Here is an 18217-nt window from a genome sequence, read left to right as displayed (position 1 = left end):
ACACACACCTTCATTAGCTCATCTCTCTATACCCCCCCCCCCCCCCCCCCCCATCTCTCACACACAAATAATGGTCAACTGGGTTGAAACAGGTCAAAGTAGTATGGAAGATGAATGAGTAAATGAATGAATCTATGGCAGTCATCTGATTTTTAATTACTGCAGGACACAGGATGCCAGTGAACAGGGGAGAGAAAAAAAACTTCTGCAGCACTGCCAATACTTCTTTGCAAACAGTTGCCATAGCAACTTCAACGGCAAACACAACAACAACACAGAAAGCTGGACTGCGAACCTCAGCAGCTGGTGATAACAAAAACTAATTCAATCAAGTATCGAGAGGCACCATGTCGAACATGTCACTGGATTGTGTAACATTCCCCCAGTGTTTCTTTATGAGCCGACCAACCCGGCGTGGTGGTGAGACTGTGCCAGGCAGACAGGTAGAGCAACCAGAGAGAGGCTCTGTTGAAGGATAAGACTGTGCCAGGCAGACAGGTAGAGCAACCCGAGAGAGGCTCTGTTGAAGGATAAGACTGTGCCAGGCAGACAGGTAGAGCAACCAGAGAGAGGCTCTGTTGAAGGATAAGACTGTGCCAGGCAGACAGGTAGAGCAACCCGAGAGAGGCTCTGTTGAAGGATAAGACTGTGCCAGGCAGACAGGTAGAGCAACCAGAGAGAGGCTCTGTTGAAGGATAAGACTGTGCCAGGCAGACAGGTAGAGCAACCAGAGAGAGGCTCTGTTGAAGGATAAGACTGTGCCAGGCAGACAGGTAGAGCAACCAGAGAGAGGCTCTGTTGAAGGATAAGACTGTGCCAGGCAGACAGGTAGAGCAACCAGAGAGAGGCTCTGTTGAAGGATAAGACTGTGCCAGGCAGACAGGTAGAGCAACCAGAGAGAGGCTCTGTTGAAGGATATCTCTGGATATCGACAAGTGAAATGCTAAATTGTTGCTGCCTGTCGTACAGAAACCTCATATCTCCATATTTCATAGTTTTATATTTTGTCGTAAATGAATGCCCCAGATCTATGGCTGGCCTACAAAGCCAAAGTGCAGTAACTACGGATTTCTTTTTGTTGTTGCCGATAATGGGTTTAAAAGTGTTTCCACTGGTCTGTCCAATGAGATATCGGCAAATAAGTGATATGAGTGTGTATGTTTGCTCACACGATTGGTCCGTTTCGAATAAATGCCACAAATCACAAACAAAGTGTGCAATTTCCGTGATATTATACACGCACATTTCCACTAAGCGACATGCCACAATTTTCTCCCCAAAATCAGCCTCACGGTGGCGCGATAACAGGCCAATTCCATCGATCTGTATACAACTTATGTATGCACACATAGAAAAACATTGTCCCTGAATCCCTCCAACGACGAACCTCTGCCCCAAATATTCCTCAACGGCCTGTTATAGCGCCACCATGAGGCCACAACCTGACCTGCCCTGGTGGAGACCTGTGCCGATTGGCACTTTATCTAGTTGTAAGTATGTTCTTGAGGTAATTGTTTATCACCCAAAATCACAAAGGCTAATTTGTCCTTTGGCATACACAAATAAGTCGGTGTGTCAAAAAACATAGTTACTACACTTTGGCTTTGTAGGGCTGTATAGATCGGCCATTTTTGCTATATATTTGCATTTTTTAAATATAAAATAAATGTTTTGAACCAATGAGGTTGCCACCCAACAGCAACGAAACACATGACAGACTAGGTGTAGTCAGAGGCAGAGACACATGACAGACTAGGTGTAGTCAGAGGCAGAGACACATGACAGACTAGGTGTAGTCAGAGGCAGAGACACATGACAGACTAGGTGTAGTCAGAGGCAGAGACACATGACAGACTAGGGCCTCTTTTAGACGGCGACCATCTCCAGATAAAACGTCAAAGTCCCGTTACGTTCTCATTTTTATTGACCATTTACATGAGAACGCACACTTGAATGAAAACGCTACAAAGTGCATGCATATACATGCCAGGTCGCTAGGTGGCGCGTGGCCTTGTGGGGTCCGTGTGACGCAGCGCATATATAAACCATAGACATAAGTCACGCATGCGTAGAACTACTTCCGTTCTTCTTCTACACAGAAAGTAAACAAACGTCGCGTCCTACTCTATGCGTCCTCGCGTCCTCATCACTAGCATGGTTGTTGTTGTTCGTTTCCCCTAGCAACTGACGCATGCCTATGACACCATGTAAAAACGTAGGACACGGGTGAGCCGACCAGAGCTGACGTAAGCCATGATGTCACAATTTTTGCGTATCCACCGTTTTGCCTGTTTATATGGAGACCATAGGAAACGGCGTTCTAAAAGATTTCCACTCTGGGAGGTGGTTTCACTTCGTTGCGTTTTCACCTCCTGTGAACACGGTTCTCGTCTAAATGACAGCAGCAAACGATACTTTATTTTGCCGTTTTTTATGAACACCATCCTCGTGTAAAAAGCACCTAGGTGTAGTCAGAGGCAGAGACACATGTGGAGACGCAAGTGAACATAAAACCAACAAACAAACAGTCACCCACAGGACAGACTAGGTAGGTAGGTCTTTTGCGTTGATTTTCATTCACTCCCTAATTCATGAACTTATAAAGTTAGAACCATATCCAATACCTACTGTATAGGCTAAGCAAACAGGAGTTTATCTAAATCAATAAATAAAAGGCGCACGCACACACACATTCACACACACACACACACACACACACACACACACAAACCAGTAAATCCACCTTCGAATGCTCCGTCATTATTGTATCAATATTTCCAATCTCATCCTGAGCCCCACCCCGTCGGGCAGAGGGAGAACAATAGTGTTCTGTTTCGGCTGGGTGAGCTTAGGCTCATCTGCAGCACCTGTGGCTCTGTTACAAGAAGGCACACGCCTATTAGCCACAAACACTGAGTCAGGACAGGAAACACGGAAACCCAGCAACTTCAACTTCAGTCTGAAGTATGACATCAGCCCCTGCAGATATATTCACTTCACTGCTTGTGTAACAATGGCAATGGATACACCCACACAGGTAGAGACAAACACCATGTTGGTTTGAGCATTTTGAAAAAAGAAAATCGTCGAGAGAGACAAGCGAGACAAAGAAACAAGTGAGAGAGAGAGTGTGTGTGAGAGAGAGAGAGAGAGAGAGGGTGGGAGGGCGGGAGAGGAAGAGGGCGGGAGAGAGGCACAGAGAGATGGACAGGGAAAGTGGACGTGGATGGGGAGACACTGAATCATTGGTGAAGGTCAAACCGCATTCACTGTGGGTTGTCATGGAAGCAGGATAATGCCAGGGTCGTCGCTATGGGAGAGGTTGCAAAGCGAGGGGCAACGGTTGAAAAGTGTTGTATGGCGTTACGAAACACAGTTTAAAGACCTCTCTTCCCTCACAATCAGTCACCATTACATCAACAGACCTGCTCGGAAGTGGATAGAGAAGTTGGCACTACAACTCTGTGTGTTTGCGCACGTGTGTGTGTGTGTGTGTGTGTGTGTGTGTGTGTGTGTTTGTGCACGTGCTGTGTGTGTGTGTGTGTGTGTGTGTGTGTGTGTGTGGGTGGGTGGGTGTGTGTGTGTTTGCGCACGTGCTGTGTGTGTGTGTGTGTGTGTGTGTGTGTTTGCGCACGTGCTGTGTGCGTGTGTGTGTGTGTGTGTGTGTGTGCACGCATCCCCCCCTACCTGGCAGTCCTTTCCTCTATATATTCACTAGGGAAGTACAGATAATGGTGTGGTAGAGATTGCGCGAGATGCAGATATTAGCTGAGAGCCTGGGAGGCTGGATGCACTTACCGCAAGCAACACCAAATAACAGAGTTAATCTTTTATGAGAAGTTATCTCTGTCCCCTCTCTCTCTCTCTCTCTCTCACACACACACATCCTCAAAACGTACAGTACAGCAGCGTTAATGTAAAGCTGCAAATCTGTAACTTATCATCAAGTCCTATACACACGATTCAAACACCAGTCTCCTGCATGACACAGCAGAGGCATGACAAAGAGGCGATCCCTGCTTGACCAGGGGGGATATGGTGCTTCATGCAGTACAAGGGTTGCCACAAAGGTCTCAGAGGCAATAACTTGTCCGACACTGCATTTATTTGAAATAAAAATGTCTTAACTTCCTGTTAATTTGAAACGGATAAATTGACAGAGAGTTTTACTGTGACAGTCGATGCATTTAGGCCATACATTACAGTAGACTTTTAGAGGAGAATCGTGTGAATGACTTACTTCAAATAATACCAAGTCCAAGTTCTTTAAACTGTCTGAAATGTAGGGGGTTCACTGCATTACATTCAGCCAGGTAGATCATCGATCACTGTGCCACCTGTCTGACACTTGTATTGTATTCCATGGATTGTTCTATGCGGCAAATCGCACCCGTGAGACATGTCGTTAAGGAGGCTGAAACAACAGACTCATCGCAAAACAAACTCTGTAAACCTCTTTTCCTTCCTTCTGAACAGCATGCAGAACGTGTACTGTACGGTACTGCAAGTGACCTTGCTTGCTGCAAAGCACACCGACTGCTTTGTCACCGGAGAGAACAGAGGGAGAAAGACATTGTGCTGCAGACAAACTGACGTGAGGGACGAGTGTAAGAAAGAGCCAAATTGAGAGCGAGAGCGAGAAGTGACAGCCTGGTATAGTGCACAGTAAGTGCGTCACTGTGTGCGCGTATGTGCGTGCATGAGACGTTTATTAGACCTGGTGGAAAGGCTAAACATTGCGATTGCAATAGGCTGTGTGTGTGTATACACATGTGCCATTGATTCCAACACATCAGGCTTTCCTGTACTTTTCCTGCATGTAAAGTTGCCCGAACGGCCAAGGCTCCAAGAATCGACACAGTCCAAGAATGTACATCTTTTGTTGTATTTATTTACCTCCAAAACTGATGAACAGCCCATATGACGGATTGTCACAGCCCGGGTCTGAGGCAAAACAAAATACTGCACGAATGATACTGGCCACTATACATTTTCAAAAACCAAAAGTAATAAATAAACACTTGAGAACTAACCAAGACAAAAACAACAAACCAAGAACTAAAGACACTGAAAACAGGCTATGCCTTCCCTGAAGACCCTGGCAGCTCTCCCTTGGTGTTGTCTCTTTGCTGTCTCAAGCCAACTAGCAATCTCCCCTCAACATTTCCAGCCTCCCTTATATACCAGGTGAGACCCACCCACAATGATTAGTAATTGGACCAATCTACTCAAACCAGGTAAACCCTGACCCATGAGTTAGACCAACTATACAATTACACATTTAGAGTCTGAATGTTTTCCAAGGCATCACATCACACAAAACAATTACAATAGAATTAGGCAACACAGATAAGGGTATATGATGCTACACATGGCCACCTCTCCAAGGAGCTTGATGACAGTCAATTAATGGAAGCATCTGTGCAGTGTGTGTTTGTCATGACCAGTTTTATATGGTGGAGTCTTCTAGTGTCTATAGGGCACGGGTTGCCCCGTGACACTGCATTTCTGGAAATACCACTGTTTGGCCCTGCTGATTCTTCTCATTTGTTACTGAAACAAGTGTCCCTTTTCGATACTTCTTTTCATTGTTAAGAAGAATCTGAATAGCATTTACATATAATAACCACTTTGAAAATTCCCTCCTTTCTCACTGACAATGTTCTGACAATTTACTGACAATCCACTGTCCTGCCAATGGCATGACGTGAAGTTCTCAAATGACACATACTGTACTGTATATATTATATTTTTCTATTAGTCTATGAATTGTACCTAATGCTTTTTCAGTGTGTCTGTTTTGTTTTCAGCGAGTGACCCGGGTGCTCTGCTAACTTGAAATGGCTTGATCAATTCAGAAATCCACATTCTTAAGCACACACGCGCACACACACACACTCTCACAGCTCCATTCCTTAACAGGTACCTGTCCTGCATGAGTCTGTGTTTTCTCTTCTATTGGCACTTATTAAGCATATCAAGAGCTCAGCTGGAGCCTTCTGGGTGAAACCTCACCGCTGTCTATGTTGCACAACAATCTCTGTTCTGTTACATACAGCATAGCTGTCACATATTACAAACACTGTTTCCTTATCTATGCAATATCTCTCTCTCTCTCTCCCAATTTCACCAGCACATTTTTTTTTGCTTTGAACTTCGACGATGAGATGATGAATCTCTGAGAAGACACTATGGTATCCAACATGAAGGGGAAAACAAGCACCTCCCGCAGATCTTCAAAGGATTCCATATTTGTGCGCACGCCACACACGCACGCTGTACCATTCTTGTGAGGACATAAAAACCATGCCGGTCCAGCACCAAAAATAGTAGATCTACTTACAATAGCACCATTCCCAAACCTTCAAATGCCAAATTATAACAAAACCCCACACACACACACACACACACACACACACACACACACACACACACACACACACACACACACACACACACACACACACACACACACACACACACACACACACACACACACACACACACACACACACACACACACACACACACACACACACACACACACACACACACACACACACACACACACACACACACACACACACACACACACACACACACACACACACACACACACACACACACACACACACACACAAATGCAACCTTCGGGCGCAAAAACAAATCAAATAGCCCTGTGTCCGTCCCAAATGAACTGGTTTGACGTCATTGTCCCAAAAGTGTAAGGAACACACAGGGAAAACGTGCATACTTGTCCCCAATAAGCATCTGGAGCAAGGACAGAAAACTAACTCAACGCTCACCTGGCCACCACAAACTGTACTAGGAAGTTCTGCTTTGATAACCTTTTGACCTTATGATGGCCTGTCACTGTCCATACCAGTACATTGTTTTACACCAAGTTAAATTCAGGATTTTGCAGTGTGCAGTATATTCTACAAGCCTAGAAGAAATTAAGGTCAATGTGTGTTTGTTTGTGTATGTGTGTGTGTGTGTGTGTGTGTGTGTGTGTGTGTGTGTGTGTGTGTGTGTGTGTGTGTAAAAGTAAAAGTGTTCAAACGATTATTGAGATTTTTTACAATTACAAATTGAGATTCAGGTTCGGCTTACGGTTAAGATTAGACATTTCAAGGTTGGTTTTAGGAGTTGTGATTAGAGTTAGAGTTTTCTAAACCCAGTTGTGTCACATACCGAAAAATTGCCAATCTATAAGTTCACATCGGTCCGCAGCACGACACACAGTAAGCTTGTAGATTTTTTGGCTACTTTCAATGCCATCCTAAAAGTGTAAGAGTGTGTGTGTGTGTGTGTGTGTGTGTGTGTGTGTGTGTGTGTGTGTGTGTGTGCGCGCGCGCTTGTCAGGGACCTGGGAGAGTGTGTCGGCCACTGGTCTCCCATCATGCAGTGCGTGTTTCAGAAATGGGGCAGGAGAAGGCAGGGGACCCCAAGGGATAATGGTGCAGAGCTAAGAAAAGAGCTCCTCTGCTCTCATTTAAACAGGGGCAGGTGTTGCAGCGAGAGAGAGGTAGGCCAGAGCCGCCAGACCAACGCAAGGAGGAGAAAGACACAGACAGTGAAGGAAAGAGAGAGAGAGCTGTGCACGTGTGCAGTCTGTCCACAAATAAAACATGATGTACACAATTGTCACATTTATTACATAATGACCTTATCGCAATTATTCCAGATAAACGCAATTTATTAATTATTAATTAAAAACACATTTGTTTCTATGATGTTGAACAATGTTCATATATTTTCAAACATTTTCAAAAACAGTGGTACACAAGCTCACAAGACGTCGTGACACCTTTTGAGCTTGACCTATTTTTTACTAGTTTTTAAGTTTGAAATATAAAGTCAGTCTTTCCTTTCTCGTATTTCAGTAATTTGTCATATCTGTCTTTTATTTTATTTTTTATTTTTTTGGCTTTTTCTGCATTTATTGATAGGTTGAAAGTACACTGACAGGAAATGGGTAGAGAGATGGGGGAAGACACGCGGCAAAGGCCGTCGGGATCGGGAGTCGAACCAGCGGCACGCCGTTAGGCTGGCTCAGCAGCCTAGGTGCCCAGACGGTTGAGCTAACCGTCTGGGCCTGTCATATCGGTCTTGTGCCATATTTATTTACAAAAGCCAAACTTTTACATTTTTGTTCACAATGGTGAATGCCAAAAAAAAAATCCTTTGTGAGAAAATGAATCATCAAGTAAAGTTTCATGACCGTGAGTGACAGTCCTAGCTCTAGTTGTACACAACAGTATGCTCCCTTGTGGGCACTCCAAATATGCCATGGTGGAGTTTAGACGCTAATTCTGCCTGGCCTGCCACAAAACTCAGACCTGCGTCATCAGTTTCACCCCCAAGATGGCCTCCACTCACCTGCAGCAATTTAACGTTCATGTGTCCCAGGTCCATTAACCTAACAAAGACAATTATGCCACGCCACTTTGTACCTAATGCATCTCGTTTCCTCCCCACTGTGTGCAGACCGCTTTATTTTCTCAATTGACCATATGCAGACCGCATCCATCTTGCCAGCAAGGTGCTAACTGGTGCACTTCCCATTGACACTCATCCAAACAGAAAAGTCCTCCTATCTAATTATATTAAACAACGTCAAACTCTCAAACATTGCAGCTCTACGAATAGCTTGAATTATCCTCTATCTGCAAAGTGTTTGTTTCATAAAAATCCACTGTAGACATGTTATGAGCTACTTCCTGTCAAGAAATTCCTTGCAGGTGTTTTTTGTTTTAAAAAACGTGTTGGGGTTTGGAAGTGCTTGTTGAAGATTACTCAAACCCGTTTTGAATTTGCACATAATGCAGGAGGTTGCTTTACTGATTACGAGCACATCCAAACTCTGACACTTGAAAAACCGGCACAGAATGTCTTGACAGGAAGAAGCTCATAACACATACAGTGGTTTTTATGAAACAAAAACTGTACAGATTGAAAAAGGATAATTCAAGCTTTCCATACAGCTGCAACGTTGGCGAGTTTGACGTTGTTTAATACAATTAGATAGGACTTTTCTGTTTGGATGAATGGGCTGTCAATGGCAAGTTGCACCTAGTTATCACCTTGCTGGCAAGATGGATGCATATGGTCACATCATTTACCATTCGAGAGGGTTTTTTTTTCCTGGGAACTCTCCTCCCACTTCTAGCCTGTAGTTAGTAGATGCAATCCATTTGCTGGCTACTGTTTAATATCACCCCTCTCTCCTCCATTGCAAGTTATTTCCCTACGGGGGGCGCCATTGTGCCGAATCATACATGAACATTGTTTTCACAAGGTGGAAATTAATTTACGCCGATTACTCAAGTTAATAAGAGGCTACAAAGAGGTTTGATGCCCCTGGGCTCTGGAATGCCAACGCAATACTTTGCATACCTCACCAAGTCCTTCAAGAGTAAAGACTGACTTTATTCAGCATACAGAAAGGGCTTTCTATACTGTAAAGACCTTTCATGATCCTCAAAGGCGGATGAGAGGATAACGCACACTATCATTTCATTATCCTCCTGACAAAGACATATTTCCATTCGCTTTCAAGTGACTGCCACTGATGCACTGGAATTGCCATTTAAGGTTTGGGTGAGTTGCCTTGCTTTGCACTAATCCTTTTCCACTTAAGACAGTGAAACACTAGCCATGTGAAGGGCCCATTATACTTACTTGCACACCGGTGTCGCACACCGCAAATAGTAGAAAGTAACACACAAGCTCACAATGCATTGCAGCACGATGCATTTTGCATGTAATTAAGTAGCCTTGCCGAGCCATGAGGCCCATAGGTCAGGATCCTATCTCCTGTTTCTGTAGTGTGAGGCAGCTTGATGTACAAGTACACCCTCTGGACATGACGCTAGTATGTCGCAGGGACTTACCCCCAATCCAACCCTTGATGCTGAGTTTCAAGCAGGGAGGCACTGGGTTCCATTTTTAGAGTCTTTGGTATGACCCGGCCGGGGCCGACCTCCCAGTCTCAGGGCGCACACTCTAACCACAAGGCCACTGAGCTGGTAGATCTGATGTTTTCTGTGCATGACACAATGCACAGCCTCAGCCATAAGACAACATGGTGGAACACGCCCAGCATATTTCTCTCTCTCTCTCTCACACACACACACACACACACACACACACACACACACACACACACACACACACACACACACACACACACACACACACACACACACACACACACACACACACACACACACACACACACACACACACACACACACACACACACACACACACACACACACACACACACACACACACACACACACACACACACACACACACACACACACACACACACACACACACACACACACACACACACACACACACACACACACACACACACACACACACACACACACACACACACACACACACACACACACACACACACACACACACACACACACACACACACACACACACACACACACACACACACACACACACACACACACACACACACACACACACACACACACACACACACACACACACACACACACACACACACACACACACACACACACACACACACACACACACACACACACACACACACACACACACACCAATTACAAAGCACTTAGTTTTGAGTAACATAAATAAAGTGGAGCTGTGCTCACTGCTCCAGACAATCGTAAACACCTCGGCAGCTTCCAGCTCTGCGTATTCCTGCATCTCCCCGTGAGTTTGAACCTTTTTTTTTTTTGCCCCTCTCTTTTTTTTCCTTCATGAAACCTTCCAGGAAGTCCCATTGAGATACACATCTCTCCCTTACAAAAGGGAGACCCATTGAGATACACATCTCTCCCTTACAAAGGGAGACCTGGCCAAGATGTCATCAACAATCCAAACCTACAAAAGCAGCAGGGTGAATGCATGCCTGCTCCTTTCATGTGACATTAGATGGTGTGGGGAGCGATAAAGAATGGAAATGTGGGATGAAGGAAGGAAAGCAGGAGTGTGTGAATGTATGCTGTGTGTGCGTGCGTGCGAGCGTGCGCTTATGCGTGCACGTGTCCGCGTGTGCGAGTGGGTGGGTGACAGGTGATGGTTAGACCAATCAGAGGAGGGTGCGTGGGAGGGAACGCGTGGGCGTACTGGAGACCGTTTAGAGATGGAGCGAGTCCGTTTCTCCAGGCAGAGTCAGAGATATACGCGAGTGGATTAGAAAGCGTGTGCACAGACGGACACACAGAATTAACAGCACATGCACATTACATGCAAAAATGCCTGCATAATATGCATGCACACAAGGATGTGCAAAGCTCTCAAGGGTACACTGCAGGATGATTTATATGGACAATGAAAAACCAACATCAGAGGGCAATATTTTACAGGGAAATTGCACTGCTTTGAGCTTTAATGTTTATGTGTGTGTGTGTGTGTGTGTGGGGGGGGGGGGGGGGGGTGGGTGTTAAAGGGATGGATAGCAGCTGCTGGCTCTCAGATGTGTGTAGGTGGGTCCATTTGCAGCCTGTCTCAAACTGAGCCCCTCAATGGCATTAACAGGCTTTAAAAGAGGTGCAATAACAACAACATCAACAATGCACGGCTCTCTGTCACAAACTACAATACACAAGCATGTGCGCAGACTGCACACACACACACACACACACACACACACACACACACACACGCACTCAGTGGTCTGTACACACTTTGGGTACAGACCAATTCAGACTACTACAAGCTCGGTGAGCTACATTACTGGTAGTGAAATCCCAAACTGTAATTTTAACTGAGACTGGGAGTTAAATTGACACCAGCACTCAACAGTTAATTTAACACATGGGATTTTACTGTGCACATCCCTTCCCATCCACTTGCTATAGATAGAGAAGATATAGTCTAGACTAGAGACAAACAGGCCGTTGCAAAACAGTAGATTCCCGTGTTCATGCAATGCTGCATTCACACTGGCACATACAAAGATACGATCTACCATTAATTTTCAATGGAAGCCAGCGACATTTGTAGCTGCTACAAAAGCTACAACAGCTACAAAGCTATCTGGTTTCAACTACAAAGATACAAAGCTACAGCCTACAAATTATGCTGTGTATCTTTTGTCTACCAGTGACAGTGAGAATACATTAGACCAGTGTTAAATGCACACAGAGGATTTTACTGTGTAGTTGTGGGGTTTGGTATGATGAGTTACAAATGGATCCTACAAGGGTCAGGGCCCGCTCGGTGGGTTGGGTGATCCCTGTCCCTCTGCGCACAGAGAAAACAGGAAGCCTGCTCTGGGCGCGGGCTCAGTACACAAACGTGACAGGGGGCCACAGCGCTGTCAAAGACCCTGCCTTTAAAGTGGCTGTACGGCCAACAGGTGGTTGGAAAATCAAACAGCCCCTGTACGTGAGCTGCCTGGGAAATCACAGCAGGGGGGATGGATGGCGGGTGTGGTCATGCATGTTGTAACGGAATGACGGATAAATATGATTCCAACACCTTCTGTTCCATCGCAATGTTTTTAATGACTTAAATTGGAAACCCTTTTTGGATTTTCTTTTTTTAGCTTGATGAATAGTGAAATTAAGTCAGAAACAGATAGATATACGGGTAACAGCATGCAGTAGAGTAGATAATGGTAATGGATAGATATAATGGTGGTAAATGCAGATAGAACAAGAAGAATGAGTCATTCTTTCAAATACTGAGTGCCTTCAGGCACTGGTTCTAAAAAAGCGGAATCAGTTTTCACTTCCATCATACATACATATTAGTGACAAAAGCTGTGAGTAAAAGACCCCCCCCCCACCAGCACATTCTCACACTTTTGGAAAATGGCATCAGCTTTCAGTTGCAACATAAATGTCACAAAAAGGGTCAATTCTCACACACACACACACACACACACACACACACACACACACACACACACACACACACACACACACACACACACACACACACACACACACACACACACACACACACACAAAATACTGTCTGTCTCTAAAGTGAGATATTAAATCCTGCTGAGTTCCAGGCAGAGAGAGAGATTTGCAGTGTAACAGAGCAAGGTGAAGATAAGATGAGCATACTGTCAGATCACACTGTTTACTGCTGCCACGTTGATATTAATCTGCCTGCCTGGACAAGACAGCGCCGCTACTGTAAGCAAGCATACCCCAAAGTCTGCACGCCTCCATGCAGACTTTGGGGTAAACTCACAATCAATGGAAATGCTCAGAAAGAGGCTGAGAGTGAGCGAGAGAGAGGGAATGGCGAGGGAAGTGAGCACTTTCAAGTCGTCCCCGTTGGGTGCGCTGAGGGAAGCCCAAACTGGATCTCTCCAATAAGCAACAAAGCCCCCTTCATGTGAACAGCAAATTCTACACAGATCAAGCTGCCAGTGCCCACGGTACAAACGGTGACAGTGAAATCTCCTCAAACAACAGATGATTTCCCCATGGACCGACTATGGCCAACATAAGCTAGATCTGAGACACAATGGGCCAGCTGGTGATTCTCTGGCTGACCTCCCTAGCTTAACTTGACCTTGTGGTACGACTGAGTTGCTCACCAAAAATGACAGATTTATATCAGAGAATCAGTTATTTTATATACTAGGCTTCCACCTAAGCATTGAAATTACACAAGTACTCGCATGGACTCTCCCTTCCACCCACACAATCACCGACGCAAATTCCACAAACATTCACCCAGCAGGTACACCGCAATTTACATGCACACCAATAAGACACACGGCATAGGAGGAAGCTCCTTTCAAGTGAAACCAATCTATTTTTACAGTGGAACTGCATCAAATTGACAAATTGCAGCATCGTCACATGATATGCCTTCTCAAAAATCTAATCTGCAGCTGGGATTGAAAAGCATTTTGCCATCTTCTCCTGTTCTCATCTACACTGCACTCTATGCAGGGTGAGGGGTACTGCACCTATTGACACCTGCCTATCTCTCCTGTCTTTTCTTTCTATTTTGTCTCCAGCAAGCTGTGGCAGAGAGTAGGCCCGGCGTCAATATGAAATTATTTCCTCAGAGGCTAAATCTTGCCTCAGCTTGCCCTAGAACTGAATCAGATCCAACATAACTCCCATCGGATTAACTTCTGATTCCATATTTTCAGACAGGGAGCCAATGTTGCATGTGTGTGTGTGTGTGTGTGTGTGTGTGTGTGTGTGTGTGTGTGGGGAACATGTAGCAGTCACATTGCCATACGGTGCCAGTGCCACCCAGTGCAGAACCAAGAGATGTGGTATGGGGGAGTGTTAGACATCCATCAACTCCATCAGTGGCTTACCCAGATCTTTGGATCCTTGGCTCTCGCTGGCCAGCTCGCCCATCCTCACCAAGGCATCAAAGTAGCCTTTGGCAGCAAATGTCACATCTGGAAATAGGAGAACAGAAGGACGTCAGGAGGAGACAGCAAAATAACTACAGTTAGAGATATAAAATAACATGAGTAAGTTACTGACTGCACAGCACTTTCCCGATTACACAAAAGAAAAAAAGCATTGCAGTGTATGTTCGCTCCATCAAATTGGTAAACAGACAAATGGACAACATGTAGGCTTCAGGTTTCAGGGCAGTAACCTTAACACATCGGATGCTGCCAGCATCTTTCACACTACGCGAGTGCCAGCGGATATGGGAGATTTTACTCTTTCCCCACCTGAACCAGGAGGCGTCTTCCATTCTTACCTCACGCTGGTCACGCTAAAGTCTCTCTAGAAGCGTTAATATTCCAAACGAGAGGCATCTTTAAGTCAGAAATGAAGACAGAATATTGCCCATCTGGTCAAAACCATGGAGAGTTCCCTAGATTAGCAGTACTGTTGCAGAAGGAGAGGCGAACCAAAATGTATACAGTACTGTATGTGAATTTTCAAATTTGTTCTCCGCATTTAACCCATCTCTTGGAGTGGTGAGCCGAAGCCGTGCCACGCTCGGGAGTAATTTGTAGTAGATCTAACCCCCCAATCCAACCCTTGATACTAAGTGCCAAGCAGGGAGGCATTGGGTCTTTCGTATGACCCGGGCCGGGGATCTAATCCCGATTCCCGACCTCCAAGTCTCGGACACTTTAACCACAAGGCCACTCAGCTGGTCAATAAACGCAACACAAACTCTTTTCTGGCAGGGCCTAATTCCCCTGAGCTATATACCGTATCTCTGAGGTGGACTTCTTTGGACTACCCTGACACTGTGCAGAGCGACAAGCACCACACGTGTCTTTATAGGGTTTGATAGCATCTGCACATGGATCTACGGCACCACCATCAATCTAGACCCCACAGTGTTTCATTTGACACTCCTCTGCTTGTGCATGAGGATATCAGATTATTTCATATACTGTATGAGGGAATATTTCTCCTGGGTGAGAGGATGATAAAAGGATTGAGAAGAAGGTGATAAGCGTACACTGATTTGACAGCAGGCCAATCAAAAGTGTGTACCCTTGTGACATACTCAGAAATACCTGAGTGTGTACCCTTGTGACATACTCAGAATCACCTGAGTGTGTACCCTTGCTGGTGAACACCTGAGTGTGTACCGCTGCTGGTGAACGAAGTCAACCATGTCAAACACAGACGAAACTCGATTACTGCTGTTGATGTATTAGAATTCATGGCCGAGGAGAAACTGGAGTTTCTTCAGGCACAAAGGAACCCAAACACAAAGCAGAGAAAACAACAATCTTTGACAATTCACAGAACGGATTGTGTAATGGGGGGCTGGCAAGACTATAATTTTGACAGTAATGTTAATCAATTTATTCAATAAAGTGTTGTTCAAATGTTATCGTCTCTCTCTCTTTTTTAAAGCATCGATAAACAAATCACCACCAAGCAGCTTGCATGGTGCACCTTGGTTAGATAACAACGAAAGGTGCAATTCTGGGAAATTGCAAGTATGGTTGCACTGGCCAGAGTTGCGAGGAATCCACTGGGAACCGAATTCTGTCTTACTATTAGCATGACAACAGTGACAACAGTGTGTGAAGCATGTCCAAAAGTGTGTGAAGCATGACCAAAAGCTTAACTTTTCTGTTGTGCAAAAGTGAACAAATAGCAGGTTCACTTTACTGGCTAAGACATTCTCTGGCGAATTGCCTATAGCAATCACACTAATGATGAACACCCAGGTGATACTGTATATCACCGTTTCCCAAACACTGGGTTGAGACCATAGACTGTAAAAAATATGGACAAAGCGTTCCCCGGGTCTAACATGAACGTAAAATGAAGCCTGTCAGTCCTTGTATTGTAAATCGCCATCTTTCTAGATCCGTTTGGGCCCATTGGCTGGCCCAGACAACGAGGCGGGACTTCCCCCCCTTCTTCTTAGTTGGTTTTTATTTTGACTGGAGTGGGTGGGGAATCCCGATCATAGACTGTAACGGTAGCCACGCCCCTCAGAACATACGCGACTTTATGGTCATTATTTTAATAAATGGGACCATCATTTTCCAAAAAGAATATTATGACATTAGAAATGAGACTTTAAACTAGTGACTGGAAGCAGAAAGTATTCATGACCATGTTTATTAAGGTAATACAGTCTAGGTGAAGTTGGGCCCAAATACATGGACTTCTATGGGGCTATGGGTTTTTTTGGGCCCAATGACAGCGCCACAACAGGCCATTATATGAACTTTCAGGAAATCCCGATTTCCTTGGTGGATTCACAAAATATCTGTCTGACTGCCCCCCTGGTTGAGACCCATTTGTGGGTCCTGGACAAATCTTTACGGGTCCCTTTATTTTCCCACATATATAGCGCGCCACTCAGTGGCACGCTATGAGCTTGTAGATCTGCGAGCTGAGCTTGCGAGATCTGAGCTTGTAGATCTACGAGCTTGTAGGTCTGCTATTTAAAAAAAATCGAAGAACCACTGACATAGAAACATAGCATTTTCAGAAAACTGTCAGGATGTAGAAGACATTTTTAGAATCTGATCTCAGGTCAGAATGGGTTAAGAAATAGGAAATAGTCCATCTACAGGATCGTAGATCTGCTATTTTCACTAGTTTGTGTCTCAGTCTAACTTCCTAGTCCAATTACTTTTTTTGGATCTTGAGCTAAAAAGTTTGGGAACCACTGACTGTTGTATGCAGTCACTGTACCGCACTGTTGAACATCACTGGGATGTTCATTCACCTCTTTACTTTCATTTGATATTTTAACGCAACTTGTCTTATCTTGCCTCTGACATTTAAGTGTCTGAAGCCCATCACACACCGGGTGCGCAGCAACGCGGCAACGCCTGGAAAATAGAACGGTGGCGTATCGGCGTGTCAGGCGAGGCGTGAACGTGCGTCAGACGCCGCCGGTGTGCGATAGGTTCATTGAAAATAACGGAGGCGGCTGTTTTGACGCGCGGCGTTCGCAGACGGTGTGTGTAGCCCTTCACTCGTCTAGCAAAAGTTTCATGGCACTTACTCCGACCTTGCAATAGTAAATCACTATGGTGCCTAAATGCCTAAAATTGTACTGGTAGAATCATACAAACGACTCAAAGAAATCACATGGTAGATTCACGCATGTACAGTTTGTACACTCACTCACACAAACCACTTCACCTTGGATTTAGATCTACAAATCTACAAATCAAACACCACCCGACCACTCTGTGAGGTCAATCCTAATCAATAAGCACAACTTCGCCACTCCTATAGTCCTAATAAAACAACACAATCTCTAAAGTACTGCTACCTTACTCCGATCAATAGCCGTACAAATCCAATTATTCCACCCACAGCTGTGCTGCCTAGCAAAAGGTTACAAAGGGCAGAGTCGACGTTCTGCTGTCGGCCTTGCCTGCCTGCCAATCACACCGTCTCCATTGAATTATGGCGGCTGCCTTTGGGGGGTGAGTTATGCACCAGTCTGGGTGACAGATGGGCGCCGCACCTGCAGACAAGCTATACAGAGTGGTACACACACACATTTACAACAACAGTTCTCGGCAAAAAAAACCTAAACTAAAGCCTTTTTTATTTCATACAGTACGTGTATGTACTTTTCAGCAAGCGACACTGTCATAAGGCTGTGAGGCTTAACTCCAGCCAGGCAGACGTGGCCTGCAAGCGCCACAGGACGCCACTGAGACTGGTAGTCACTCAGTCAGAGCTCTCACAGACGCGCCGAGGAACATGCGCTAATGCTAATCCCAATTACAGCTGAGTCAAGGCAG

At 45.1% G+C, this 18217-nt stretch overlaps 1 protein-coding gene across 2 annotated transcripts in view; it reads right to left on the bottom strand.

Moving 5' to 3' along the window:
- LOC308324307 (BAR/IMD domain-containing adapter protein 2-like) overlaps nt 1-18217 on the bottom strand; it is a 79062-nt gene that overhangs the window by 42637 nt on the left and 18208 nt on the right. For both annotated transcript variants that reach the window (XM_080776323.1, XM_080776322.1), the window contains exon 3: nt 14321-14407. In XM_080776323.1, the coding sequence (XP_080632449.1) occupies nt 14321-14407 (87 nt within the window). The remainder of the gene's footprint in view (nt 1-14320; nt 14408-18217) is intronic.

Source organism: Protomyctophum bolini (genome assembly GCF_963924005.1).
Source record: "Protomyctophum bolini genome assembly, chromosome: 11".
Classification (NCBI taxonomy): Eukaryota; Metazoa; Chordata; class Actinopteri; order Myctophiformes; family Myctophidae; genus Protomyctophum; species Protomyctophum bolini.
This window is presented reverse-complemented; position numbering and strand designations above follow the sequence as displayed.